The 27,309-nt window shown below is 42.8% G+C and overlaps 1 protein-coding gene across 1 annotated transcript in view; it reads left to right on the forward strand.

Annotated features, from left to right (window-relative positions):
- The first annotated feature begins 3,610 nt into the window (after positions 1–3,610).
- The window catches only part of TP53BP2 (tumor protein p53 binding protein 2), a 54,338-nt gene continuing 30,639 nt past the window's right edge, over positions 3,611–27,309 (forward strand). Inside the window, exons 1-2 of the mRNA XM_032466622.1 lie at positions 3,611–3,952; positions 26,822–26,969. Of these exons, the coding sequence (XP_032322513.1) occupies positions 3,926–3,952; positions 26,822–26,969 (175 nt within the window). The 5' untranslated portion in view covers positions 3,611–3,925. The remainder of the gene's footprint in view (positions 3,953–26,821; positions 26,970–27,309) is intronic.

Here is a 27,309-nt window from a genome sequence, read left to right on the forward strand (position 1 = left end):
ATGAGATATTGATTAATTCTGTTTAAGAAACATCAAACATGACTTCCAAGAATGACACTTAGGTAGGCACTTAAAAGATGAGTAGAAGTAGGGTAAGTGGGGAGCTATTCAAGGCAAGGAGAAAACCATGGATGGATGCGAGGAGGCTTAAAACTCAAGCTGCTGCCCCATCTCTGTCTTTTGGATTACTGCTCATTCGAGGGGAATGAAAAATGGAGCATCTGAGGTTTCAAGAGGGAGGATAACTGGTGGAATATGAGGTGGTCCCACATCATCCAGCCCCTGGCTACATCTTCCACCTCCCTTATGACTCCCTTCCTTGTTCACTCAGCTTCAGGCACACTGGCCTTTCTGCTGTTCCTTTAAGATGCCATGCACACTCTGGCCTCAAGCTCTTTGCCCTTGCTGTCCCCCTGCCTAGAGTCTGATTCCCTTGCTTGCTTCATTCCTCAGAGGCCTTCTCTCACTACCTTATCTAAACCAAACCTTAATCTCTTGATCTACCTGGTTGCTCCCCTCACCCTCATAACCCATGGTATTTATTATAACCTCATTCATTTATTGTCTAACTCCCTGACTAGAATAGATGCTTCATGAAGGCAGAGTCTTTGTTCTGCATCTCTTGAGTCTGGAACAGTGCCTAGCAAAATACAAGCTCACCGGAGTATTAATAAAATGTATCAACAGAAGGAGAGGGAAGGAGGGAAGGAGAAGAGAGAAAACCAAGGCTGCAGGATGAGTTGGAAGTGGGGGAAATGATATTGCAGGAGTGCAGGCCCCAGTCACCTTTATTTTATTGGGTAAGCAAGATGGGAGTTCATCTTCTGAGTGGGGAGAGGGAGGTGGGGTTTGGAACACCTGTGGGAAATGGGAAAGAAAGTAACATGGGGAGGAAGTTGGGAACTTAAACATCTGAACTCCAGCCAAACAAGTAATTAATGGTTCTGTGCCTGGGGGTGAGTGAGATCCAAAGAGAAGACAGCTTCTCCGCACCCAGCAGGTGGGGATTTGGTTTATCTTTCTTGAGTTGAATACAGAATTATAGAGGAGGGGAGCCGGGGAGAGGGTCTTGACAGAATCAGCAGGTGAGACTGGGATTGAAGAACGAAAGCAGAACTTGGAAGGGAGAAAACAACTCGTCTGAGAGCTATATGTGAGTGGCATAGAATTTGAAGGAATGAAAACAATGCATAGACAAGCTTTCTATTAAAAAAAAAAAAAAAAGGAAAGAAAGAAAACAAAACAAAACCCTCAACAGAAACATACCTGCTATTTGGCAGCAGGAAACTCTCAATTGGCTGAAAGTGAGTTTCGGGACAAATTGCCAGCTACTGTCCTGCTGTCCTGCTTTCCTTCCTCTTCTCGAGAGAAACGGGCAGTAAAGAAATGGACCCAGGCCATCTTAGTCCAAATTCTTCTCTCCTTTCTTCTGTGTCTGTTATTGTGTTATTAATAAGCCAGGGCTGCCAATGCTCACTCTAAATAAATACTGGTGTGTGTGACCAATTTTTGGATAGCAAAGAGATGTTTTTTCATTGTTGAGAACAGGAGGTTTAGTGACCAATATCCACAATTCTTTTTCTCGATGACTGTAGATCACGATATCTTATGTTGTTTCTGAGTTCTTTGCATGCAAGAAAATGAAAGCCAGAGGAATGTGAGGTAAGTTTTTTTGTGTCATATAATCCCTTTATGAGCTGCAGGTTGCCAAAAAGGATTCCTGCTTTCCACAAATGTGCTAAATTCCAGGATTAGGGTTTCTTTTATTTTTAAGATTCTCAAATTTAACATGATTGCCTCTTCCCTACAACTTGCTCCACTAGGGTCTTCCCTGTCTCTGTAGCAACTTCTGTGCTTCAGGCCAAAAACCTTGGACTTGCCCTTGACTTTTTACTGTATCTCATCTGCTGCTCCTCTTCCCCTCACCCAGTCTGCTTCAGCCCTCCTGGCCTCCTTGGTAACCCTGGAATACACCAAGTAGGCTCCCACCTTGAGGCCTTAGCACTGGCTATTCCCTCTGCCTGGAAGCTTTCAAGAAGGCTGTAGTTCACTCCATCTCCTTCCAGTCTGTGCTCACACATCATCCTTTCAGTGAAGTCTACTTTGACCACCCGATTTAAAATTGCACCAGAGTGCCTCATCCCCTTAACCCCTTTAATTTTTTTCTTGTAACTATATTTGGTAATTTATGTAATTATTAATTATTAATATACTTAGCTATCGGTTTTATTATCCATCCAATTTTTGTTTTCTTCATTAATGTATCCCAGCACTTAGAATACCCAGCACATGACAGGTATTTGGTAAATATTTACTGAATGAATGAAAGGATGAATTCCCTTTAATCAGGACAATCCTCTTAACATCGCTAGACTTTAAACTAGATTTTTGGAGAACTTCTAATCGAATTAGCCATAGTTAGTGTTTCCAGTTATGTAGCTGCGAAGAGTACAATAGGAGTTTGATGGAGATCCTGGGAAGGGACATGTTGGACTAAGAATTGTCCATCCTTGACGCTAGATAAATCCAGGTGCTTTACTCTACTTAACTTTTTGGAATCATAGAGAAAAGTGATTATGAGCTCGCTTATACGGACAGCCTTACCAGAACTGAAGCTTCCTGGAGTCCGGGTTCTCGGAATCTCCCTCCCTGGAAGGTGGAGAGGATACCTTAACCAGCTCTGCCACTCTTTCAAAAGGAGCCACTGCAATTCTCCTAGGCCTTCGCTTGGCCCCTTGCAAAGGGAGCACAGTGTGTACAGTGTACCGTGTACCGTGTATTCGGAGACCGTCCTGAGGTGTAACGAGCACCCTTCAGAGGGGAAATCCAGGACATTCTAGAGCAGCAGAGAAGCACCTCGGAAAGCTGCTTGACACATTTTTACCTTTTTTGATTTTATTTACTTATTTTTATTGTGGTAAAACACCAAATGTACCATTTTAGTCATCTTTAAGTGTTTGCTTTTTTTTTTTTTTTAATTATAGAAAGTCACATAGGAGTTGTAAGGCAGAATTTGGGGGATGGCAAATGAGGAGAAAGGCGACAGCCCGGGGGCTCCTTCCCCGAGGAACTCTCGGAATGCGCTGCGGGCTGAAACGGCATCGCCGAGCTCCATCTTGCTGGGACCGGGCAGTCCTCGCCGCCTCCAGGGACGCCGGCCTTCCAGCCGCGCGGCCGGGTCCTCCCATGAGGTCCGATAGCACGGCTCGGGCCGAGCTCAGCGGCGCTGCGGGGACAGGACCCATCCGGGAGCAGAGTCGCGGCCCAGGATTCAGCCCCTGGCACACTTCGAAACCGCAGGGAGGCGACGGCCGAAGCCCCCAGGCTCCTACAGCGTCTTTCCTTATTCTGTCTTCGCGAGGCGCCGCCTCACATTCCCCGCCCCTCCTGGAAGCGCGCGCTCCAGTCGCTCCGCCGCGCGCCTCCGGCGGCGCGTCGTCCGAAGGCAAAGAAAGAAAAGGCGGCCCGGCCTCCGCCGCCTCGGGTGCGCGCCCGCCGGCTCACCTCCCTCTCGCCGCGGGCCCGCGCAGGCGCGCGCGGCTCCACCCCCGCGGCCTCCCCTCCCCCAGCCAGTCTCGCGCGCCGCGGGCGGGGCCCCGTGCGGGGGGCGGAGCCGGCGCGGGCTCGGCGGGGGCCAGGCCCCGGGGTTAGTTGGTTTCGGAGTGGAGGAGGGAGTCCGGGCCGTCGCGAGCGCTGAGGAGACAAAGCCTCGTCGGGGGCCCGGCCGGGGGTGGCCCGGGGCTCAGTGGCGCCCCAGCCCTCGGGGAGAGCTGTGCGGACCGTCACGCCGCCCCGCCACTCGCCGCCTCCTTGCAACAGGTCCGCCGCCTCCCGGGCGGCCTCCCTCTGCGCTCCCCTCCCCCGCTCCGCGCGACCCCCGGGGCGCCTCCGCTCGGCTCCAGGCTCGGTCTGGCCACCCGCTTCGATGCGATTTGGGTCCAAAATGATGCCGGTAAGCTGGCGGGCTGGTAGGGGGCCGGGGCTGGGGCCGGAAGTGTGCGAGGTCGCGGGCGGGGGTCTGGTGCGCGCCTTCGTGCGGGTCCCAAGTGGAGCCCGGGGGCCGGAGTCCGCGTCGCGGGGGGCCCACGCCTTGTGAACCTCGGGGGAGCGGCCGCGGCTCGTTCCGGCGGGCTCCCCACCCCAACTCCGGCGTGCGGGAACGGGGAGACCCTCACTGAAGGGAGGGGTCCCAGCAACAGCTCCAGAGTCGGTGGGGCAGCCACTCAAACTTTTCTTTTTTCTCTCTGTTTGGGTCCTGACTCTTTGCTGTTCTTGAAGGTCAAGAACAGGGGAACCAGGAATCTTATTTGCTTTGTCTTTAAAGAAAAACCCAACAACAAACAACTTTAAGTTGGAGTGAAATATACATACTGAAAAGCGTATCATTGCTCTATCTTTAGTTGAATTTCGATCTTTGTATCTAATAGCAGCCAAGCTGCTCTATCTCTTTTTGGAAACGGGTTTTAATAAATGCAACCTCAAAGTTTTTGATCGCAGTGAAACATATTTGCCTGGCTCCCTCTGTTTTCCACAGCTTGTTTTAGCGAGACTTATGAGCAGATTAGTGAGTTCTTCATAGGTTCCGTAGGTTCTTGACGTGGCCGCCAGGCCACAGGTGAACAGCAGGTTTGAGACATTTGAAATGCCCCTTTCCTTCAACGGTTGCAGAATCTGGAGGATTGCAGTGGCTCATGCAGGCTTGAGTAGCGTGTTTCTTCTAGGAAGTTGTACTTAAACCTCTCCCACTGAAACGAGATCTTCTTGCAGTCATCCGATGTTTTCTTAATGGCTTCATTTTTTCAAACACAAAAACAACTTTTCTTTTACTTTTATACAATCTGTGGAATCAGTGACCACAGATATGTTTATTTGTAGTCACAGATGTAGGATATAATGTTCTGTCCCCTAACCCCCTGTTTGTGTCATGGGAGGGCATCCTAAAATTTCACGTGCTGGACAGACTTAATTTGTTGGAATTGATAATTGAGTTCATATGGTTTGAGATATCTTGTCCTGCCAGGATGCAAGGAATTTGAAAGTGTAACATTATCCCTCCTGTTTTAGTTTAATACCTGGTTACGAAGTTAGATTTGTGATATGAATGCCCCAAATTAAAATATGAACAATGGATGAGGGTAGGGATTTTGCTGTTAAAATTCTTTATTCCGTGGTTTCACATTTCTTTGCCTTGAAATAACTTCTGCAAGTTTTCTGTGAATTTTTCCTAAAAATAGGAACAAGGCAAGTGTTAGTTGTTGCAACGTGATTTCTTCCTTAAAGATCCATTGTATGTTATGGTGTCCTTTGGGCTTTCTAAATAAACACTTATGAAAGTTTTCCTTCTGCCAACTACAAACCAGATCATCACAATTTATAAAAAGTTATGTAGCTCTTTAGACTGTATTTAATTTAGCAGCATGGTTCTTCTGATTGCCTTTCCTAGTGTCAGTGGAATCTTAATGAGACTCAGTGTGGTGTGCGGCATGTGCCCCAGCTTTGAACAGACTAATGCTTCAGTATTTGCTCAGCTCCTACCTTTATGACCATAGGCTTTTTTCCTTTTTTAATGATTTGTTCCTCAGTTTCACCATCTATGAAATGGGGATGAGAATAATACCTAGCTCTTAGGGTAGTTGTGAGGATTAGAGTGACTGTTTATGAAGCAATTAGTGCCTAATTGCCTTGCTTGGAATGGTGCTAGATAAGAGTTTCTGCTCCTAATTTTGCAAAATTGGTTAAACTGGAGATTCCTATACTTGCGAGACATAAAAATACGAAACAAACTTCCATTTAGTAACCTCATGTTATATGTATCTTTACCGTGTAATATTTGAAATACTTGAAAATAAGGCTATTGTCTTAAATATATTTCTCTTTAGCTTTTTTTTTTTTAAATTGGGTATTGGAGATCTAACCTTGGACCTCATGCATGCTAAGCATGCACTCTACAACTGAGCTGTACCCACCTCCCTCCTTTTTTAGCTTTTAATGTGAATTTTTATTCCAGCATCGAGTGAGATTTCAAATTTATTATTTTGAAAAACTCTAACCAATTTATCAGGAAAAGCGTTATACTTGATATGAGAAAATAGATAGTCTGGGAATGTAGGTAGTTGCCTTGATAGACTTTCTTACTGGGATAAAATGTACATCACAAATGACCATTTTATAACCATTTTTAAGTGTACAGGTCTGTGGCATTGAGTACTTTTTTTTTGATTTGCTTTTAAAGGCTTGCTAAAGATAGCAATTTGCTATTTAGACTGCATTATATTAAAAATGTGCAAATAAATTGTGTTCGTGTGTTTTCTCACCAAACGGTAGAGAATCAAGTGGTTTTCTTTCATGTGGGACATGAAGTGATAATTGGACCCAAAACCAGAAGAGGAGAATGCGTTTTAGCAGACTAAATAAAAATAAGTAGACAAGTGCTGAGAATCACAATAGAGGTAATAATAGGCTACTGCAGGAATGGGTGTAATAATTACGCTCATTTTCAGATATATGTCTGGTTCTGTGATATTTCCACAGCTTGGTGGGGAGAAACTGATTAATCTTTCATACTTGACACCTTACTTTTCTTCATTAAAGAAAGGGTCATTTGCAGTTTGACAGCACGGCTTTTTAGTGAGCCACTCTCATACTGTGTTTGCTGATCAAAAAGGGAAATCATCATTAAAAGCAAAATTTCTCTGCTATTTAAAATTATATCAGATATCTTCTTTTCATTGCTTTTATTTTGCCAAGAATTATATTCAAACAAAAATAGTTTTCTGAAGGAGCTTAGCTAACTCTAAAAGCATTCACTGTTCTTTTTAGATACAGTTTTATAAAAATTTCTGTTTATATCTGCTGTTGAAATGTAAATTAAAAAAATCTAAACACAAAATCGTGCATAGTATTCTGCAGTGCCACGTGGAAGGCCAGAGGACTTGAATTTGCCTGTCTGAATGATAGATGTCGTATCTTTGGTGTTTACATCCAGCTGTGATGGAAATGAGCTGTGTCTGTGCTGTTCGGTATGGTAGCCGCCAGCCAGCCACTGCTACTGCACTTGAAATGTGACTAATGGGACCAAGGAATTGAATTAAAAAAAATTAATTTTAATTACATCTAAATAGCCACGTGCCTGGTGGCCCCTCTATTGACAGTGCATTCGGTTTGAGGAAATAACACAAAGAATAATTTTACATTTAAATCCCATATTTGCAGCTTTATATTTACATTAATATTTTAAATTAGATAGTAATGGACTTCTTATCTCTAATGACTTGGAGAAGAGGTTTTCTGATGATTTAATTTAGTATTCTGTTTAAACGAATTTCATCGTGTAGCCCTAACAGAGGTAATATTTGCAAGAAAATAATAGCTTTATTTTCAAAAGCTCAGTTGAACTAATGATTTATTTTTAGGTTTCTGGCATTTTATCTTTCAGTGCTGCAGAGACATCATAATTATTTCTAGGTGTTCTATGATGCTGTGAAATAATACCTGATTATTTGAGCTTCTAGTTTGGGGAGTCTAGGACCAAAAAAAAGTGGGATCTCTCAGTAGTTCCTTTAGAAGTTTGATACCTGGTCAGTGGGATTTATGCATTAATAAAGGTGGCTATAGGTATCTTGGTCAGCTCCACAGCCCAAGAGCTTAGCTTCTACTGAAATGCTTGAATTATTTTCATGTAGAAGGCTGGTTTTATTTGCACACATTTTCTTAAACTGAGATTGTGTTTTGATATTCCAGACCTTTCAGGTTATAGCTTTGGAACATTGTGTTTGTAGGATTATACCAAGTGCTGAAAGAATCCCTTTTTGTTGTTGAGTGGTAATGGGGTGAGTTAGCTTAGGTTTTATTCCAGAATAAGGTTTAAGGTAGGTTCTCTATAGAATTGTGATTTTCAAAGGTTGTTAAACAAATCATCTATTTAAAAAAATGTGCAAAGTCTCTCACATTTCATGTGTTACAGTGAAGTTTGTTGCCTTGTGATTTCTGCTGTACTAATTAAAAGCTGAAGAGCATTCAAGCATTTTGATAATTTTACCTGATTTCAGCGCAACCAGATTTAGACTTTATAAAAAGACATAGCACAGATGTACACCTGCTTATGTTTAAAAAATTAACTTATTTATGGGGGGAACATGGAGGGTCATTTATTCATACACTGCTTCTAGGAAGAACTATTTTCTCTCTCTCTCCATGTCCCCTGCCCCTAGCAGCAGACAGTAAAAACAATAAAACAAAACCTCTCTTTTCTGGAGCTTTAAGGAATACTGTAGACCTTTCTCTCTTGGTAATCTACCATAGTGTGTGAGAATCCTTGAAAACTCTTTCTAGCGCTGACTTAACACTGAGCCATTCTTGCAGCTCATGTGAGGTCCAGCCTCTCTTCAGCTCAAATAGAGTAACTGCGTACCAGTACACGTTGGTATGATGTGCCATCACCTGGTATAAACCTTGCACCAGCCTTCTCTACTGACAAATATGTAAAGAATAAGAAGAGTGGGGTATAAGAATTTAGGAATCCAGTGTGTTCTTTTCAGCTCATGCCACTTAAGTCAAACATTATTTAAATACTTCTCTTTTGATGGTGTGCTAGGTACTGAACAGCATATTTGTCTTTAATCAGATGTAATTGAGAAAAGCAAACACAGATGACGGACTGTGTATGAGATGTGTACTTATGCTGGAGTGGTAGGAACGAGTAAAATTTTACATCTTGTTGGGGAGAGCCAAAAGGTCTTAGTCATTAGGAGATCCTTCAGGATCACTGAGCATCAAGGAGGTAGGGATTCTTAAAACACTCTGCATACTGTCTTATCAAAAGAAAACTATCTTATCAAAGAAATACAAACTCCCACCGTAATCAGATTATATGCAGGAAAAGTAGCTTTGCAGACTCAGCAAGTGTGATCATTTTTTGCTTTTTTCTACATAAAATTTATCCCAAAACAAGTTATTTGGTTAATTGGACCAGATTTTCACTGAAAGTGTTCATGGGGCCAGTCAATACTGAACTTTCCCTTTTGAAATGCATACTTCAATGGTTTTTCTAGAAACAAATGTATAATTTAGTGCTATTTATTTAAATTTCAAACATTTCAACTAGAAATCCCTAAGGCACACATTTAGAAAAGCAGTAGAGAACAATAATGAGTAAAGTGTTGTAGAATACCAGTTTAAACTGCTAGTGGTAATAGTAAACATGGCTAAAACAATTTGCTGATGTTCCACAGTGAAATGAACAATTTCTCTGTGAACCAGTGCGCTTGAAAGCCCTGTGCTCCCATTTCCCACCCAGGATGGTGTGGGAGCTTCTCCTGAGCACCCCTCTGTGCCCAACACCTGCCCCGAGGTTAGGCTGCTCATCCGTCTAATCCCATTATGACTCTGGGAGGGAGGCTTCCCCCTCTAATTCAACAGATAAGGAATTTGAAGTGCACAGGGTTTCAGTAACTTACTCCCCGGTCACTGGCAGAAATGAGATGTGAACCAGGTCCACCTGTGAAGAATTGTTCTGTTGGAGACGGCAATGCCCAGATCAGAATGTTTTCATATACTTAACAGTAGTCATGATGTTCCTTTGGCTAATGACAACTTCAAATATTGCTCTTCAGAGCATAACTATAATTATTTTTGACGTAGAAAGAAGAAAACAGAGATATTGTCCCATATTTAAATCCAAACTGGATGAGAAGATTGGTAAGTGGTTCTCTTATCAAGTTTCAGCTGACGTGGAGCTGACCTCACGCTGTGTAAAGTAAATGTCTCTGTGATACTATTTTTTTCTGCCTCTAATACTTCTGTAGAGATCTCAGCTCTTCCACATCTGCAGGGAAAGAAAAGGGGTGTAATGATTATCTTTTTTTCCTTTAATGATTACCTTTTGTATGAGGGGTGTTGGATAGTCTTTCTTTAGATGGTATCTTAAATAGGGCGTGAAGGTGGGAGGAGAGGGTCAGAGTGGAGGAGGCGTGTTGGGAAACAGGAGGACAGGGAGACGCAGCGTCTGCCATGAGATTGCCATCGTCATTCTTCAGTCATTTCCAGGGGCCCGAGAGGTGCAGCAGTGACCTGGAGGAATGCCCACTGCTGGTGGGGTCTCAAGATAGGGTGAAGTGACAGCATGTTCGCTTGCTGCTGCAGGCTTGTCTGTATAGTAAGGGATAGTAATTCAATGTAATCGGATGAGTTTATCAGAAATAAACTAGGGACTGACATTGAGTGAAATCACATCAGTTCATTGCTCTTCATTTTTTCTCATTAACCTGCTGATTGTTTTTGGATGGCGATTTGGGCATAACGTCTGTTCAACAAATATTTGGTGAATATCCATTGTATTCCAGGCACTGTCCTAAGTGCCAGGGATACAAGAAAGAAAAAGACAGATTTCAGGTAGCTTTCCTTTTAAATGGAGTTTCATGAAGGGTTGTGGGGGGAATGTGGAAAATTAAAAAAAATCGTGAGGGTTACGTAGGATCTAAATAACATCGCATGGCTGCGATGGACGGTCAGGGAAGTGACATTTCTGCTGAGACCTGGATGACGAGAAGGAGCTGGTCCTGGGAAGACTTGCGGGAGGAGCGTTTCCAGTAGGCAGGATGCCCGGGGACTGGTGCAGAGGCCCTGGGGAAGTGATTTGGACCATGAGGCTGGCACTGAGTGGGCGGCCGGGGACCAGGGGTGAGAGTGGCAGGAACTGAGAGGGAGAGGTGCAGTGTGTAGGCTTTTGTGGGCCGGGGCAGAAAGTGTAGGTTGCACGGAAGGGATGGGGCAGCCTCTGGAAGAGTTTTAAGCAGTAAAAGCGATGTAAATCTGAGTGATTGGAGAAGATCCCTCTGTCGCTATGAGAGAATGGATTGTGGAGGTGCCAGGGCCAAAGAATTGGCTAAGGTGGGAGAGACTTAGAACCCCTGCCATAGGAAGACTACAGAAAACCACCCAAAAGGAATAAAAGTGTTATCACACTGGGGGTGTGAACTGGATGTGAACTCACACAGTGTGTGACTTGCTTTCGATGTTCATAAGCCCGGGGTGCGAGAAGAAACAGTACTACCTACGCAGGGCTGGGGGTCAGACCCACAGGGCTGGGGAGAGTTGCTTCCATATTCACAAGCTCCCCCATGGGATGAAAGAGAAACTAGATTTTGCAGTCGTTAGAGAGCTCTGAAGAGCCTGAGAGAAAGCCTTCTTCTGTCCGCGTAGCTCTTTAAAACAAAACAGGGCACATCAGGTTCCTTACAGAAGCCAGAACTCGACAAAGTTCCACAACAGCCCTGCCTTGGACAGCAGTTTTGACCACGCCGCCTGGAAGCTTCTAATGCTTTTGCCTGCAAGTTCCTTGACCTATCTTTTTTTTTTTTAAATTAGTAGTATCTTCATTTTATGGATGGATGCAAACCAACCAGTGATCTAGGAAATTCAAGTCAGAGCTGACTTTAATTCTAGGAAGGGTCTCCTCGTGCCAGTGTTTTTCTGCACCACCACATCTTGCTGATAACTGCGAGCGAGGTTGCAATGAGTAGGTCATTTTGGGGTAATTTGTTGATCGCCTGAAAAGGGGGGCTATCCTGGATAATAACTTCTATTTTGAAGGTGGATAGGATCCTCTCTGGTAGGTTTTGCTTGCTGCTTTCAGTGGCCGGGGGACCTGGGTGGTTTCCTGCTTTCCTTCCGTTCTTCCATTTTCTCCTGTAATCGTTTCATCACTGGCACAGACCCTGCTCCCCAGCCCCTGATGCACCTCGTCTGATTTACCCTTCTCTTGCCGGGACTGGGGTCATCCTCTCCTTATTTATCTTCTTACCTTTACTGTTCTTTGCCCCTTTCATCCATCGGCACACCCCTTCTGTGCTGGTCTTTACGAGACAGAAATCTGTGTCTTCCCCCTCCAGAATTCTTCAAGACTGACTTGTTTACAGCGTAGGATGTAAACTCCTTCACTAGATACAAAGTATCTTTATTGTCTAGCCGAGTGGATTTCAGCGTTTTTGTGTCCAGCTGTATTTCCATTCCAGAATATTTAGCCTCTCAGTGGGCAGTGGAAGTGATCGAAAGAGTCAAAACTTGGAAAAGTCAGTACTTCAAACCTTCATGTTTCAGCAATTCCAGCCCCACATGGGGAAGGAGGAAGCAGTGTGAGGGCCTTACACATCGCGCGAGCTGCCCTCCCCACTGCTCACTTGGCCTTCCCTTGGGGTGGTGGTGCCGCCTTCGGGAAGATCTGCTCCCTGCACTAGGACTGACTGTGGGGCCTGATGTTATGTTTTCCTCTTGCTCACAGTAAGTTGCACCCTGTTGTATCTCACTGTCCAGAACCTGGTCTGGGCCATCTGACTTTGCTATAATTCTCTCTGTGTGTGTAAAACAAGTTTTATACATGGCAGTTTTTTTTGCAGCTTGCCTGTGGCTCACGGGTTGAGAATTGACCTGGCCCTTCTGTTTGTCCAGCCTTGCCCCCGCCTTCATGTTTCAGCAGTTCCAGGATTGCAGTGATGACAGCATGCCAGTCTTCTCATGCCTCTGTGGCTTTCCATGTGATGTTTTTCTGCCTGGATGGCCCTCTTCCTGCTTGTCTTACTCACCCTCCAGTTTTTGGTTCGGTAGTCCACCTTGAAAGGAGTAGTTTTCTCCTGTTCTCTCTGGACGTCACTGGACCCGCCACCAGGAAGTGTGTCACTTGTTTGCGGTGCTCCTGTGTTGCTCTGTGTGCTGCTTAGGGGCGTGGACTGGTTCTTTCGTCTTTGTGTTTCCAACGCTGAGCACACTGTTTGACCCACCATGGGCATTACTGAATATTGTTTGGGTGAATGAATGTTCTTATTTTTGATTTTCCTTGGTGAGAGTAGTTCTTGCCCATTTAAATTTATGCCCATTATTGGGTTTTGCGCCTTCCCAAAGATTTCCACAGAGATGAAATCTTTGAAAATGAAGGGCCAGTGTGCGAGGTAGAAAGAGAAGAACTAGAGGCAGCAGATGGGTTGTACTCATGGCATCACGGATGGATCTTAGAAACACCGTGCTTAGCGAATAATAGTGAAAGGTAGACTGAAGCATGTAACAGCACCTTTAAGTGAAACAAGACGCTCGCCTACAAAACAGCAGCGCTCAGTTTTGAAGAAAGCACAGCAGCGTTAACCTTGGAGTGGTTGGGGTAGGGGCGGGGAATTAACTAGTGGGATGTATATTTTTTAAAATTCTTTTACTTTGGTGTTGTTTATGACACATTGAAAGCAGAGTAGCCTGAAGTGAGCAGCTTTGGTGGATATTTTGGAATTTGAAATGTATCTAAATCAGGCTTCAGGCATAGTTGAAAAGGAGAGAAAAGATTTAAGTTATCCTAAAGTAAGCAGAATGCTGTGTTTTCTTCCTGTGAGACACTGTCTGGCTTTGAGAAAGCCCCCTTGGAAGTTACACCATGTGTTCACGTATAAACGCTTCTTGATTCCTCGTGACGTGGACGTCCTCTGTCACGTCCTGTCTCCTGTTCACTTTTCTGTCTTCTGGGGAGCTTTGAGTCTCCGAACCACAGTATCAACACGTATTACAGATTTGCTCCATGTAAGATACTAAGATAGATACTAAGATTGCATTTTTGGGAGGAGGAGAAGAACTGGGAGGAAGCATTTAATGGCCAAAACCTCTGTCCTGAAGGAATTAATCGACCAGTAAGACAGATCAGACGGGGCTCCAAACAGCTGTGGTGTGAGTGGCTTCTCAGAGAAGCCAAGAGAAAGTTTACTTCTGGCTGGAAGTGTGTATGTGTGGGAGGGAGAAGGTCAGAGGCAGTTTTATGGTCTGTGAATTATTCTAGAAGGATAAGGGATAACTTTGACACTGAGGCGCAAGGTGTAGGAAACAGGTGAACTACCTACCCTGGGGAGAGGAGTGAGGAAAAGCGTGGGTTTTCTAGATTTCTCATTTGGTGATTTGAGGCTGTGACTGTGGAGTGGATCATTTAAAATATGTTTAGGTCTTAATATTTCTTATAATTGAATGGAAATTCCTTGAAATTCAAAACATGCAAAGATTAAATAACCATGATATATGAATCTTTTTTATTAAAGTATATTTGATGAAATATTATATAAGTTACAGGTATAAAATCTGTGATGTTTTGATATTGTCACTGGGCTAACCATTGACATTGTAACGTTAAATATTGTACAGATGAATATGCCCAGCTGTTATCTGTTAGTGAAACAACTACTGCTATATTTCATTTACAGCAAATTACCCAGAAACCTAGCTTCTTGGTACATCCCTGCTTATAACCCCCTAATGCAGTGGTTCTCAAACTTCAGCGACATTGCTGGGCCCCACCCCAAGGTTTTCTAATTCAGGAGGGGGCCTGAGACTTTCGAATTCTGATGAGTTCCCAGGGGATGCTGATACTGTTAGCCTGGGGACCACACTTTAAGAACTCCTCTAGTGACTTTTCCTGCCTTCTTCAGCCTGCACTCCTTCTTGACCTACAAGGCCCCACATCAGCTGCCACTGTTTACCTCTCTGCCCTCATTCACACGCGCCTTTACTCCTGATCCACTGGCCTTCTTTCTGGTCATGGACTAGACGAAGCCCATTGCCATCTCAGGGCCTTTGCACGGAATGTCTTCTCCAGATGTTTCAAGAGACATCTGGCTGGCTCCTTCAGCCTCAGTTCAAACGTCCCTCCCTGGACGCCTTTCCCAACCATGCCATCCTGTCATCACCTCTGTCACTCTCTGTCTTGTCACTTTGTATTCCATGCTCATCTATTATCAGTCTCTTCTCTCTGCCCAAAAGAATGCAAGCTTTCTCATCACTGTATTCCCAGTGTGATGTCAGTACTCAGTGAATCCTAACGGGTGAGTGAATACAAGATGTTGAAGTCAACAAGGAGTTGGGATTGAGAGGAAAAAGAACCAGGAACTTCTTTAGAGTAACTGGTGATGGTGAGATATGACTTCTCCACGTTTCAGGGGAGGTAACTGTTACCTGTTTACGTATATGAAGTGGTTGTGTGATCAGACATCTAAGACCAGCTGTTTTTCAGTATGTAATGAATTTTTCCCTCAGTTAAAGTAACCACTTCATATTTGCTGTGTCATTTTTTTCCCAGAATGGTAATTATCTTAGAAAATGACCGTGTACTCTAGGCAGTGCCAACTGAATGGCTGCGATAGTCCATGTTTGATGACGTCCTTTAATGTTGCTATTCAAATTGGTATTGAGCCTATTATGTCATTGATTTCTAGATTCTACTCACTTGCTATCATGACCAAAGAAATAGTTTGATGTTAAAAAAAATCCATTGAATATGATTTTATAATTTTTTTAAATAATAACTTAAATGTCTGATAGAAACTGATATACTGATGTTTAAATATTCCATGATGAAAAAGCAGTACATTTAGTGTGGAAGTGGTATGCTTAGTGTAGAAGTAGGTTTAAATATCGTTGGTCTTTACTAGAACATTAGTAGATGTAGCTCATGGTAACTGAAGATTTTATAAAGCAGTTTAGTGGCCTCAGGAGTAAACTCTAGGCAGGAGAGACAGCCCAGAAGTCTTAATAAATAGGTCTCTGTAAGCAGTGATCATCTGATAACTGTAACAAGTTTGGACCAATCATCAGGGAGGCTGGAGAGCATCTCTTTGAGGGAAAGGACTCCAAGATGTAGTGTCCCCCCTACTCCTGAAGGAGGCTACGCAGAGACCTCTGTTGGGTGCCCACTTGGAGACTGGGGAGAGGGGTGACGGGGCAGCACACTGAGTGCAGAAGGATGGCAGCGCAGCCCACAGCGAGGGAGCCACGCTAGCCGACCCGTGTTCCCAGGGTGCCGTCCCTACCTGCAGAGTGACCACTGGAGCAGACAGCCAGGTCTCCGAGGAGCATGAGGCCGAAAATCCCGGAAGATCGGACTGGTCTGCATCTCGTTGCTAACCCCCTTCCAGTATTGTAAGCCAGAGTTGGGCTGAATGGCTCTGTGTGTTTGAGAGGCTGAAAGACGTTTTGGTCATTATTACTATTTCTTAATTAAATACTCTTTCTCATATCTTAGTGTTAAGAGATGTTTTTCTTGACCAGGTTATAGGAAGCCTAGTAGCAGCATCCTCTTCCTGGAAGTAGTCTGGGGCCTTCCTTCATTCATTCCCTTTCCCTCTCCACAGAGGAGTTACTAAATACAAAACCACCTGGACTTTTCTCTGATCCTACTATCAGATTATTACTCGGCTGTCCCTATGGTGAGTTTCCTGTGAGTTGTAAGATGGAGGACTTATGCCACTCTTACAGACTGTTCTTTTTCTCTAAAGGACAATCTTTCCCTCTCTCTCATATTCTCCCCCCTTAGGTAAACCTAAGCAAATCGAGTTTTTGTAAATCAGAACTCTGAAGGTGTTACTGCAAAGCTTAACTTCCTTTCTGTGACAAGGAACCTCTTACACTCTTGTTTCTTTTTTTCTTTCTGTGGAACTTCATATCAGTTTTCAATCAAAGGAATAAACTGTAGCCTGTGACACAAAGTAAATTTCTTATAAATGCCCTAGCCAGTTTTCTTTCTTTCTTTCTTCTTGAGTGGGGGAGGGGGGGAGGGCGGGGGGGAGGTGAGGCTGTAGGGAGCGGGTCTTTATTGGGGGTCTGAGGGAGGATTTCTTTCTTCGGAGTAGGTTCTTGAAGGCCGTGCGGAAGGAAGGCCTTCCTGACAGTCCTGGAGTCGGGCCTTCTTATTTCGAGGTTCTTTCTTTCTTTTCTTATCGTTTTCTATTACTTCTTCATTCTTCCTTCCTTTTCTTCCTTTCCTGGCCTTTCCTTTCCTTTCCTTCCTTTCCTTTTCCTTTCTTTCTTTTCTTTTCTTTTTCTGTATTTCCTCTGGAAAAGTCTTCCAAATTTTAATCTGAAATAATTCCTCTTTGAAATGAATCATTCTTGTATTAATAGCATTAACATTAGAATTGCAGTGAATACATGTCCTGGACAAATGGAACTCTTAAAAATTAATCTATGACCTGTTCTTTTGAAATAAAAATTGTCTGTGACTTTGGAGTTTTGGAAGGGCAAGTCTTCATTCAGGCATGACTTGGGCGTGAATTACCACGCAGTGTGTGTGGAGGTCACCTGGAGTTACTTAATATAAATAGTGTTTACTCTTTCCTTGAATCTTCTTTCTCTTCAGATTAATCACTTTAAGAATCAAATCATATTTACCATCTTCAGGGAAGCAGTTTCACATTCCTTTATCACAGTTTATATTATGGGTACTTTAAAGTTGTAAATTATAATAAAAATGTATTAACCTTGAGATGTAAAAAAATGTAAAGTGACATCTCTACTCGCTCTCCTAACACTGCTGATTTCATTTATGTATTCCATTAAGGTCAATTCATAGGTCCATATATTCTAAATGGTTACAACCTACAACTTAATATTATCGTTTTGTAACTTTATCCTACCATGCATTTAACACTGTTCTTAGAGTAGTTGGTACCTGGCTCATAGTCCTTCCAGAAAGTGTGTTTTAAGTGACTTTTCCATGCTTAACTTGCTGGATATTTAGTTTTTCATCTTCCTGTTTATTGATCTAACACTGTAGTGACAATCTTCATACATCTAGAATTTTTCATAATTTCAGTTATTTCTCTGGGGATAAATTCCCAGAAGGTAAAGTCATGAGGAATACATAAATTTATGGTTTTTTAATACATGACTCATGTTACTTTCCAAATGGGATTTTTAACAATTTTTAGTACCACCGTTATGGTCTTTGAATGAATCACTTTCCCATGTTCTCACCTCTGTTGGATCTTATCTTTTAATTGAAGACTCATTTAATAGTTGTCAGTGATACCTCATTGTTTTAATTTACATTTATTTCCCCCATATTTTATCATCTGTGTTGTCCTATGTGATCTGTCTCTTATATCCTCTGCTTTTAAGTATACTTTAGAGTTGACTCTTACTGTTTATCAGTGAATCTATTCTCCTTGTGGCTCCTAGTATTAACAAATGAAGTTCTTGAAGACTTAAAAGTTGAAAAGAAGGTTGCAGTTTATGTCTATGTCACTGAGAAGGGACAACCTGTATCAAGAGAAGAAGAGCCATCTCCTCTGTTCCATCTAAGCTGGACCTTGTGAGCAGTTTCAGATGCCCCAGCTATTTATTGTCCTCAGAGTCACAGGGGCAGCTGTAAAGGCTGGTGTGTTGTTTTGATTGGATTAATGCTGCACTCTTAATGATGAAAATAATTTATGTCACAAGTTCCCAGGATCCTGTTTGGAGCATGAGTCAGTGAGAATCATTGAGTTTCTCACAACAGCCTCCCAGAGGATTTAACTCTGGGGAACTCCATTGCTTCTGTGTGGGAAAGAAACTGATGAAGTCATCTCTCTTTTCTTAAGAATATAAGAAAAAATTAAAAAAAATCCCAACTCAGGAAGAGATGGCATTTTGGAAGTAAGGTTACTATAGGATTATTACTGTTTTTTATTATTTCTTTATGCTTTCTGTTAATTTATGCCTCCTTGCTGAAACTTCAGTCTACCTCAGATCACATTCATCTTTCTCATTCTGAATTTCCATTTTACCTGCAGCCTTACTCATGTAATTCAGTACCAAGCTGTCCTTTAATTTTTTCATGAGTAAATTTAAGGAAAATTACCGTAAGAGATCTCACATAGTAAGCATGTAGGGGGCATTTTAAATTGTGATGTAATTCACATACCATGAAATTCACCTTGTAAAGTGTATAATTCAGTGATTTCTTAGTATATCGCCAAGGTTATCGCCACTAATTCCAGAACATTTTCATCACCCCAGAGAGAAACTCTGTATCCTGGAGTCACTCCCTATTCCCCCTCTCCCGACACCTGGTAAACGTGGGTCTGCTTTTTGTCTCTATGAATTTAAATATTCTGGACATTTCTTTCTGTGTCTGGCTTCACTTAACATAATGTTCTCAGATTCATCCACATTTTAGCATGCATCAGTACTTTGTTCTTTTTGTGGCTGAATAATATTCCATTCTAATGTAGTGGGCATTTAAGGTGTATTTCTTGATCGCTTGTTTTTAGTGGCCCCTGACTGAAGTTGAGGCAGCATGGTAACACAGAAAAGCACCGGCAAACAGATAGTTGCCTTACAAATCTCACAGGAAGGACCCAGGGAATAAAAATGGCACTTTATGTTTATCTTACTAATTTCATCATTGATTCCTTAAAAAATCAATTTTATTATCCAGCTGATGTTTAATCATTCTAGAAAATTTAAGCATAGGTGAATGCTCCAAAATTCATTTCATAATCTTAATCACCAAAGCATAACTACTGTTAATTTGATGAATTTAATTCCAGGCTTTTTTCTATGCATGTATTTCATATATGTATACACACATTATTATTTTTCAATTTGTATAATAGGATATGGTGAATACTGTTTTGTAACAAAACAGTATATAACTGACACATTCTTGAGAGTTTTGCTATTTGTACTTTTTCTTTCTAAAATGTTTTCATAAAAGATGCTGAAAACATCTAAGATTTAGCTGTTTTATTTGTTATTATTAAAGGTCATGAATTCTCAGCCAAAATTGTTGTTTTCTGAAGGACTTAGTTGATAGAGTAGGCTAAACTTTATTTCTTAAGTTAATTGTCAACATGCTGATAAAACTACTTCATCTCAATGGAATAAAAACAGCTTCACCTTGTTTCTGTTTTATTTTTAGGGAATTAAATTACATTTTGAAGAATTCTTTTGTTATATTGGAGCACAGTACATTTATGAAACAAAGATAAAAGGAAAGGGGCAATATAAAGAGCATGTGTGCTTGCTTTTTTCTCAGGTTAACATGATAAGTTAGTTTAATCAGACCTCTCTTTTGACCCTCTTTTTCTTTTTTCTTTTTTGTTCTTCTAAGTAAATTAAGAAGGAGAGAATTGATACTCATTGAGAAAATACCTGTTTCACTTCCTCTATAAAATTTGAGATAGTTACAATGTATCATACTAAAGCCTATAATTATGGGCAGATTATAATTAAAATGTTTAAAATTGTAAATGATATATGTGTGATATTTAACCTTTATAACTTGGGAACATACTTTAATGCCTGTAAATTTAAAGGTGGGTGAAATGAGTTTTAAAAGTTTATTTCAAGTGATATGGTGCCTTTTTGTTCAAATCATAATTTTCTAGGGGGAAATGTAGCAATTATAGGAATTGTCGCCACCCGTAGCAGCTGGACTGGTGGGTGGTCTCTGTCCCCCACACCCTCAAGGACCCTCAGTTGCATGTGAATTGTCCTACAGTCCAGTCATGGCTTAAGGCCACGTCTTCTGTCTGTATCATTGTCACCATGCTGTGGCGTTCAATTAAGAAACCAACAAGCTTGACAGATTATCTTTGTAACTGAAAAAGTAAAATCATCTCTACAGCAAAGAAAGTAAGTGAGAATGGGGCTGTGGCGGTTTGGCCAGGCCGAGTGGGAAGGGGTTGTGGGTTCTCCAGATGGAGATCACCCCTGGGCAGTGAGCACTGATTTGGAGAGAAAGATTCAGCGACGTCAGCACCATTTCCCCTCCCGACTGGATCATTCCATCCATTAAAATATCCTGTGAAAACTCCATGGTGAAATTATAAAAGCAACAAGACACTCCTTTCACCCTGGGTCTTCTTCCATCGGTGGCTCTGTGGTCCCCGTGTGCTTCCCTTGGGCTCTCTGGGCTGTTCCAGCTGGGCCTGCAGCCTCATCCTCAGACAGCACTTGTCAGGGCGGTGTGCAGCCTCCATCCTGCCAGGTCTGGGCATCAGCCCTCAGCCCTCATGGCTGAGGTCTCTGAGCTCCATTTGACTTAGTTGAGGCTGCCTTTGCTTGGTCTCTGGTACGCCACACTCCCTGGGGTTTCTTTCTGTTTTTTTATTGATGGGTCCCCCTCGGTCCTTTGTGGACCCTCTTACTCTGTGGGACTTGTAGGTGTTGGATAGCTCACGGCATAGCCCTCAGCTTTCTTTTCCATCTCTGGCTATTCCTTACTGATCTAGGGGCATCCAGGCTTATGGTTTTAAATGCTTCCATTTGCTCAGCTCCTACATTCATCATCCCAGTCAGATGAACAGTTAGATGGCCTCTCCACATCCCAGGTGTAACACAGAGGTCCTGGTCCTGGGGCCCTCCCCCAGCCTGTTCCTCCTTCATCTCGAAATCACACCGCTGTTTGCCCCGTTGCTTAGACAGCAAACCCAGATTCACTCTTCTTTTCTCTCTACTCACACCCCACATCCTGTCTGTCAAGCAAGTCTTTTTGGCTCTACTTTCAAATATAACCCAGGTCCAGCCATTTTTCATCACCTTTGCTGTTCCCTGCTGTCTGTACTACCATTCTGTCTCATTTTATGTGCTACATTTCCTCTTAATTGGTTTTCCATTCCTGTCCCCCTGGAGTCTAGTCACATAGTGGCCAGAGTGATTTTTTAAAAAATGACATAAATCACTACCCTGTTCAGAATCCTCCAGTGACCTTTTTTTTTTTTAAATTGAGATATGATTCACATACCACCATTCTGAAGTATCTAATTTAGCGGTTTTTAGGATTATGCAGCCATCACCACTAATTCCAGAACATTCTCATCACCCCCAAAAGAAGCCTTGTACCTGTTAAGAACCACTCTCCCAGCCCCTGGCAACGACTAATCTACTCTCTGTTTCTAATGATTTGCTTCCAGTGACCTCTTAGATTAAAATCCAAATTCCTCGCTCTGGCCTTAGAACAGTGTGGTTCTCAGCTTGTGGTTGCCAGACAAGCATCGGCACCATATGGTGCTTGTTAGAAATGCCCCCATCCCAGATCTGAGTCAGAACTTCTGAGGGTGGGGCCTAGCCATCTGTGATTGACAGTCCTCTGTCCACGCCAGAGTTTGACACTCACTGGCCTCCAGCATCTTGCACGATCTGGCCTCTTTGAATGAATCTCCTGTAATTCCTTCTTCTTGCTCTCTCTACAGTGACCTTCCTCTTCCGCAAATGTGACAAACTCGATTTTTCCTCAGGGCCTTACACTTGCTGCTACCTCTGCTTGGGATATTTTTTCCCTGGACCTTGTGCTCTCATTCTGTTCAGATTTGTTGCTCAGTGGCCCTCTCTAACCACATAGATGCTGAAGTCATTGAGCCTGAGGATGGAGAGGAGGAACATTTTTTGCTTGCCTGTCTCCACCTCCTTTGTGCCCCAGGGGGCTGACTTCTATAAACCACATCTGTGGCCTCCCTTGCCTTTGGGTCCTTCTAGTCGGATTTGTCCAGTAGGCAGTGATGTGACAATGTAAGAAGGGAGCTGGGTTGGGGTATCTATGCCCTTGGCTCCCTCCCTGTGGGGTGACTGTGTCCCTCTCCACACAACTCTCTCTTTTGAATTTTGTACCATGTGCTGTGTTAACTGTTGAGTAAAGGTTATTTCTGCATTAGAACTTAAACCATGAAATAGGTGGTGTATGAATCTTGGATGAATGAAGAGCGTGTTGAAACAGGAGGAGGAGGATGAAGCGTGATACAAGCTGAAGAAGTGAGGAGAGGACACTGATTTTTGTCAGTGTGGATAGCTGGGCTCTGTACTGTCTGCTCTCTCATCTGTCAGTACCTCAAGGAAAACTTTCTGTGAAAATAAATCAGAGGTACATCTGTAAAGTGTGATAACAGCTTTGTTCATTCATAAACACATCCTTACTGTGTGCTTGCTGCATACCAGGCCCAGTGCACGGTGCTGAGGATACCATATTCAACATCTCTGAACTTAATGGAACTTAATGTTCTGTGAGTGGGGAAGATGGGTAATGAAAGCAGATTAAGTAAATATAATATGGGGTATGTTGGTGACTGTGCCAAGGAGAGAAATCAAGCAGGGAAGTGTGTGTGCCCCGGTGAGGGTGGGGGTGGAATTTTAGGCGGGATGGTGGGGGAAGGCTTCCGGAGAAGGCAGCGTTGGAGTGAAGACCTGGGGAAATGCTGGCACATAGGGAAGAGCGTTTGCTGGGGAAGGTCGTCCAGAAGACGTGACCGCAGGTTTGCCCTGCAGTCTGGACCCAGGCATTTGGAGGCGCTTCACCCCTTTTCCTGTCCTTGGAATGTGCTCTCTGCTTGCCCTCCCCAAGCTTGAAGCTACCCAAGGACACAGCCTCCAGACTGAACCTGGTTAAAGCTTCTCCATAAACTTTCTGTTCATCTTGCAGCCACCCAAGACAAGCCTTGTGAGTCTTGTAAGCTCCCTTGCTGATTAAATTGCCTCCTGCCAGTCTGGAGTGGGCTGTCTTTTTTCTTCCTTTTTCCTTTGGTCTCTCCCTGCCCTCTGTGTCTGGGGCCCGTTTTGGATTTCACCTGGGAAGCTCCAAGGAGATTTCAGAGATTTTGACCCAACAACATTGCAAACAGGAACAGCAGGTGCACAGGCCCTAGGGAGGAGGGAGGGGGACAGCAAGGAGGACACTGGCAGAGCAGAGCAAAGAGGGTTAGGAGGTGAGGGCTGGAGAGGGAGTGGGGCCAGGTGTTGGTGTGGGCAGATCACAAGCCACCTAATCCAAACAAAGCTCCCTCCCTCCGCTCCTCCCCTCCCTTACCTGATGCTCCCACGGTCACAAAACAGAGCAACCCTGGTTTTCCTCCTAAATTTACTCTCTCATCATCCACTGAATAGTTCAGTTCACACCCACCCCTGTTTAGTCACCTGATCCCATCTTTCTATTGAATCTCTCCTTTTCCCTCTGTCCTCTTCACCACTGCCTTTATTCAGGTCCCCGCTTCGTGCCTGGGTTGCTGATTTCCAACATGCAGACTGTTGTAAAGATGTTGGCTTTTGCTCTGACACCCAGTGAACACCCAAACTAGATGGCAACTCGTAGGGAACTTAAAGACTCATATTTTGAAGACAAGGAGGCTGAGATTCAGAGAGGTGACATTACTTCCCTAATAATTATTAATGAGTCTGGGGTGAGAACCCAGATCTCCTGCCTGGGAGTCAGCAGCAGCATCACATTGCTAGCCCTCCTTCACGTCACCGAGCTGTCTTCATGTGTGATGGCAGCAGTGGGGTCCACTCGTGTGCCACCATTCATACCAGTGTTAATCTTGAGGGTTTGGGGGGCGGGGAAGTAAGCTTAAACAGAACATCATTTCTTATCATTCATATTTATAATTGTCCTTTTAAATAAACAAAGCTGTTGTTTCCCAGAAAGTAAAAGGCCAGATCTCTATTAAAGTTTGGTTACTGGGTTTGAAGAGAGCATTTCCTGATATTCTTCTGCTATAAGGAACAGCTTAAAGAGTAGAGCATGGAAATAGATAAGCAAAGTCCTACTGTAGAGCACAGGGAACTGTATTCAATAACTTGCAATAACCTATAATGAAAAAGAATTTGAAAAAGAGTGTGTATGTGTATAACTGAATTACTATGCTGTACACCAGAAACTAACACAACATTGTAAATCAACACTGCTTCAATTTTAAAAAAAGAATAAACAGGATCAAAAAAAAAAAAAAAAAAAAAAAAGAAGATGATAAGAACAGAATTGTACCCTCTCTCATTTTGGTAGCCAAGTGTATCATTTCCCTGAGTCTTTTTCTTCATTTATAAAGAGAAAATAACGTCTGCTCAGCTTATCTGAGAGGTGATGTAAGTTTCTGAGATGTGTGTGAAAGATGAAGTATAAAGGTAAGGTGCTATTATCTTATGTAATAGCCTTTTATTTGTTGACACAATTAGTGTTTAGTATATACACAGTATGTTAAATATTTCTGTGATTTAATAAATACCTCCAAGTCTCATATTTACAATGAAACCAGTTACTATGTTTGAAGTGTTAAACTTCAAAGAAAATTTTGGTGTGGGTAGAGAGTATTGAGGACAAGTACTATTTAGTACTAAAGTGACTAAAGTGTAAATTATTTATCTCCCTCCTTAAATGCCCTGTATATGTATCCAGAGCAGCAGTGGGTTGAAAATCTGTTTATTTTGTGTAACAGTTTTAAGTGCTACTCTGTTGGCTAGATTGAGGGCTTGGAACTATGTATCTTTATGCAGCGCAGTTTATCAGAATGTGGAGAACCTGATACAAGTAGCTTGAAAGCTTCTGAGCTCATACTGGGAGACTCTACAGTTTTGTTTTCACATGTTTTATGTATTGTTTCAACAGAAGCCACTTTTAAATTTTTTTCTGGGTTACCTTGTAGATGTAATGGATTATCTTCTATGTTTTCTAGTATTCTGGGTTACTCTCTGTTATACATGTTTATGTGAGTTAAGAGCTTTGGTTGGAGACTTGGCTCACCTTAAGAAAACATGGTTTTAGTGCACAGTGCAGCTGGTAAGCCCTCTGGGGCTGAGCCTGCTGACCCAGTGGGCTGCCTTCTCTTGTGCATGTCTTGAACCCTTACTCGAACCAAATCCTTGAGGCACCTAGTCTGCTGTCTTAGCCAGTGTCCATCATCGTCCCTAATCAGGTGCTGCATTTTTTTTTTTTTTTTTTTTTTTTTTTTTTTTAAAGAAGAACCTAATGCAGCTTTCTCACTTCTGGGGTAATGGGAGAAGTTAAAGCTGGATGGGGAGGTTGTATGGTTGTCATATGACATTCCTGTGTCATTGTGATCACAGTGCAGATCCTACTCATTTTGCTTTGTTACAGCCTTAAAACTTAAACTTTCCCCAATGTTTAGCATGGTCTTGGTAATTATTTTTACAGACCGTCTACTGTACTGGTCCATCAAGTTTATGTTTCACAGCCTTTGTTATTTTCTTCCTTTGATTATAATTGTTTTCACAGGATAAATTCTCACAGTGGGATTACGCTTTCAAGTTGTCTGTTTTTTTTTTTCTTTTTCTTTTTCACCCTGATATACACTAATCTGCACAGAATAGGTACTCACTGAGTGAATGAGCATAGGGGTTTGCTGATTTGCAAGGCCATCAACAATTCATTTGTTGCTTCATTCAGTCTCTTCAGTACTAAGAATTCTAGGAATTAACAATGGCTTTTTGTTTGGTTGGTTGGTTATTTAATAGGTGTGAAAACTTAAATTTGTCAGTAGCAGGTCTACTTTTACTGGGAGAAAGAATGTTAATGAATTTTAGATCTAAATCTTCTGGTCTGTGTTTATGTACAGAGTCAGATCAATTTTAGCATAACAGCCTTTCATTTCTAGTTACATCTTACTGATGAAGATTTATGCTTTAAAGTAGGTATTTAATTGGATTAAAGCATCTTAGGTTTAAAATACATTTTTTTTCAAACAGGTAATATATGCACATGGTATAAATAGTAGATTTCCCTCCTAGTTCTGTCCTGTTGCCCATCCTGCCTTCAGAGGCAATACCTGTTCTGTTCTTGTGTATCCTTCCCCAAAAGAGGCTTTGCATATGTGTGTGTGTGTGTGTGTGTGTGTGAGTGAGATATCCCTTGATCATCTTCACAGGACTGATAGGAAGATCTGTTTGTAGTGTGGGTCTGGTCCAGCATACTAAGAACTACACAAGTATTCTTAAATAACATAAATAAAATGTTTATGTTATAAACATTTTATAACATAAATAAAATGTCAGAGAAAGCTTTAATTTGGCCTTTCATGTGCGCTTTGACTGTTCTCGGAGGATCCCTGAGGGTTCTGCGGGCGCTGCTGGTGGAGCAGGGCCGGGGGCTATGGGCAGAGGTCCAGGTCCCTCCCCCGCCCGGGCCACAGGGCAGCCAGACTGACCTGTTGTACGTCTGCACTTCAGCTGAGACTGTCTGGGGCAGGGACTCTAAGGTGAGTAGGAAGTGAATGGCACTAGTGTAGACAGTACTGCTAACTGGTGTTGTTTCTCCTTCTGTTTCCAGATGTTTCTTACTGTGTACCTCAGCAACAATGAGCAGCACTTCACAGAGGTCCCAGTTACCCCAGAAACCATATGCAGAGACGTGGTGGACCTGTGCAAAGAACCAGGCGAGAGCGACTGCCACTTGGCTGAAGTGTGGTGTGGCTCTGGTATGCGTGCTTTGGTTATGCCATCTTTTATTTTATTTTATTTCTCCCTTTTATTATTATTGGTTTTAGACGGGGCAGTGTGTGACACACATGTTTATCCACGGAGAGACTATAGACTGGGGTGTCTGTTGGAGACAGTGTTCTCAGTCCCGCTTTGTTGTGACCTGTAAAGTCTTTTTGCTGTTTTCTTTCTCCACAGTACACTGAAGACAGTACAGTGTGAAAGGTCAGAGGATAGGCAGCTGGTGTACTGGGGGGAGGCTTCGGGAGTGTTCATGCTAAACTGTATGATGCTCAGGAGGGTTTTTCATATGCTTAGCCTCCACTTAATTAGAAATTG

This window comes from Camelus ferus, chromosome 23 (genome assembly GCF_009834535.1).
Source record: "Camelus ferus isolate YT-003-E chromosome 23, BCGSAC_Cfer_1.0, whole genome shotgun sequence".
Classification (NCBI taxonomy): Eukaryota; Metazoa; Chordata; class Mammalia; order Artiodactyla; family Camelidae; genus Camelus; species Camelus ferus.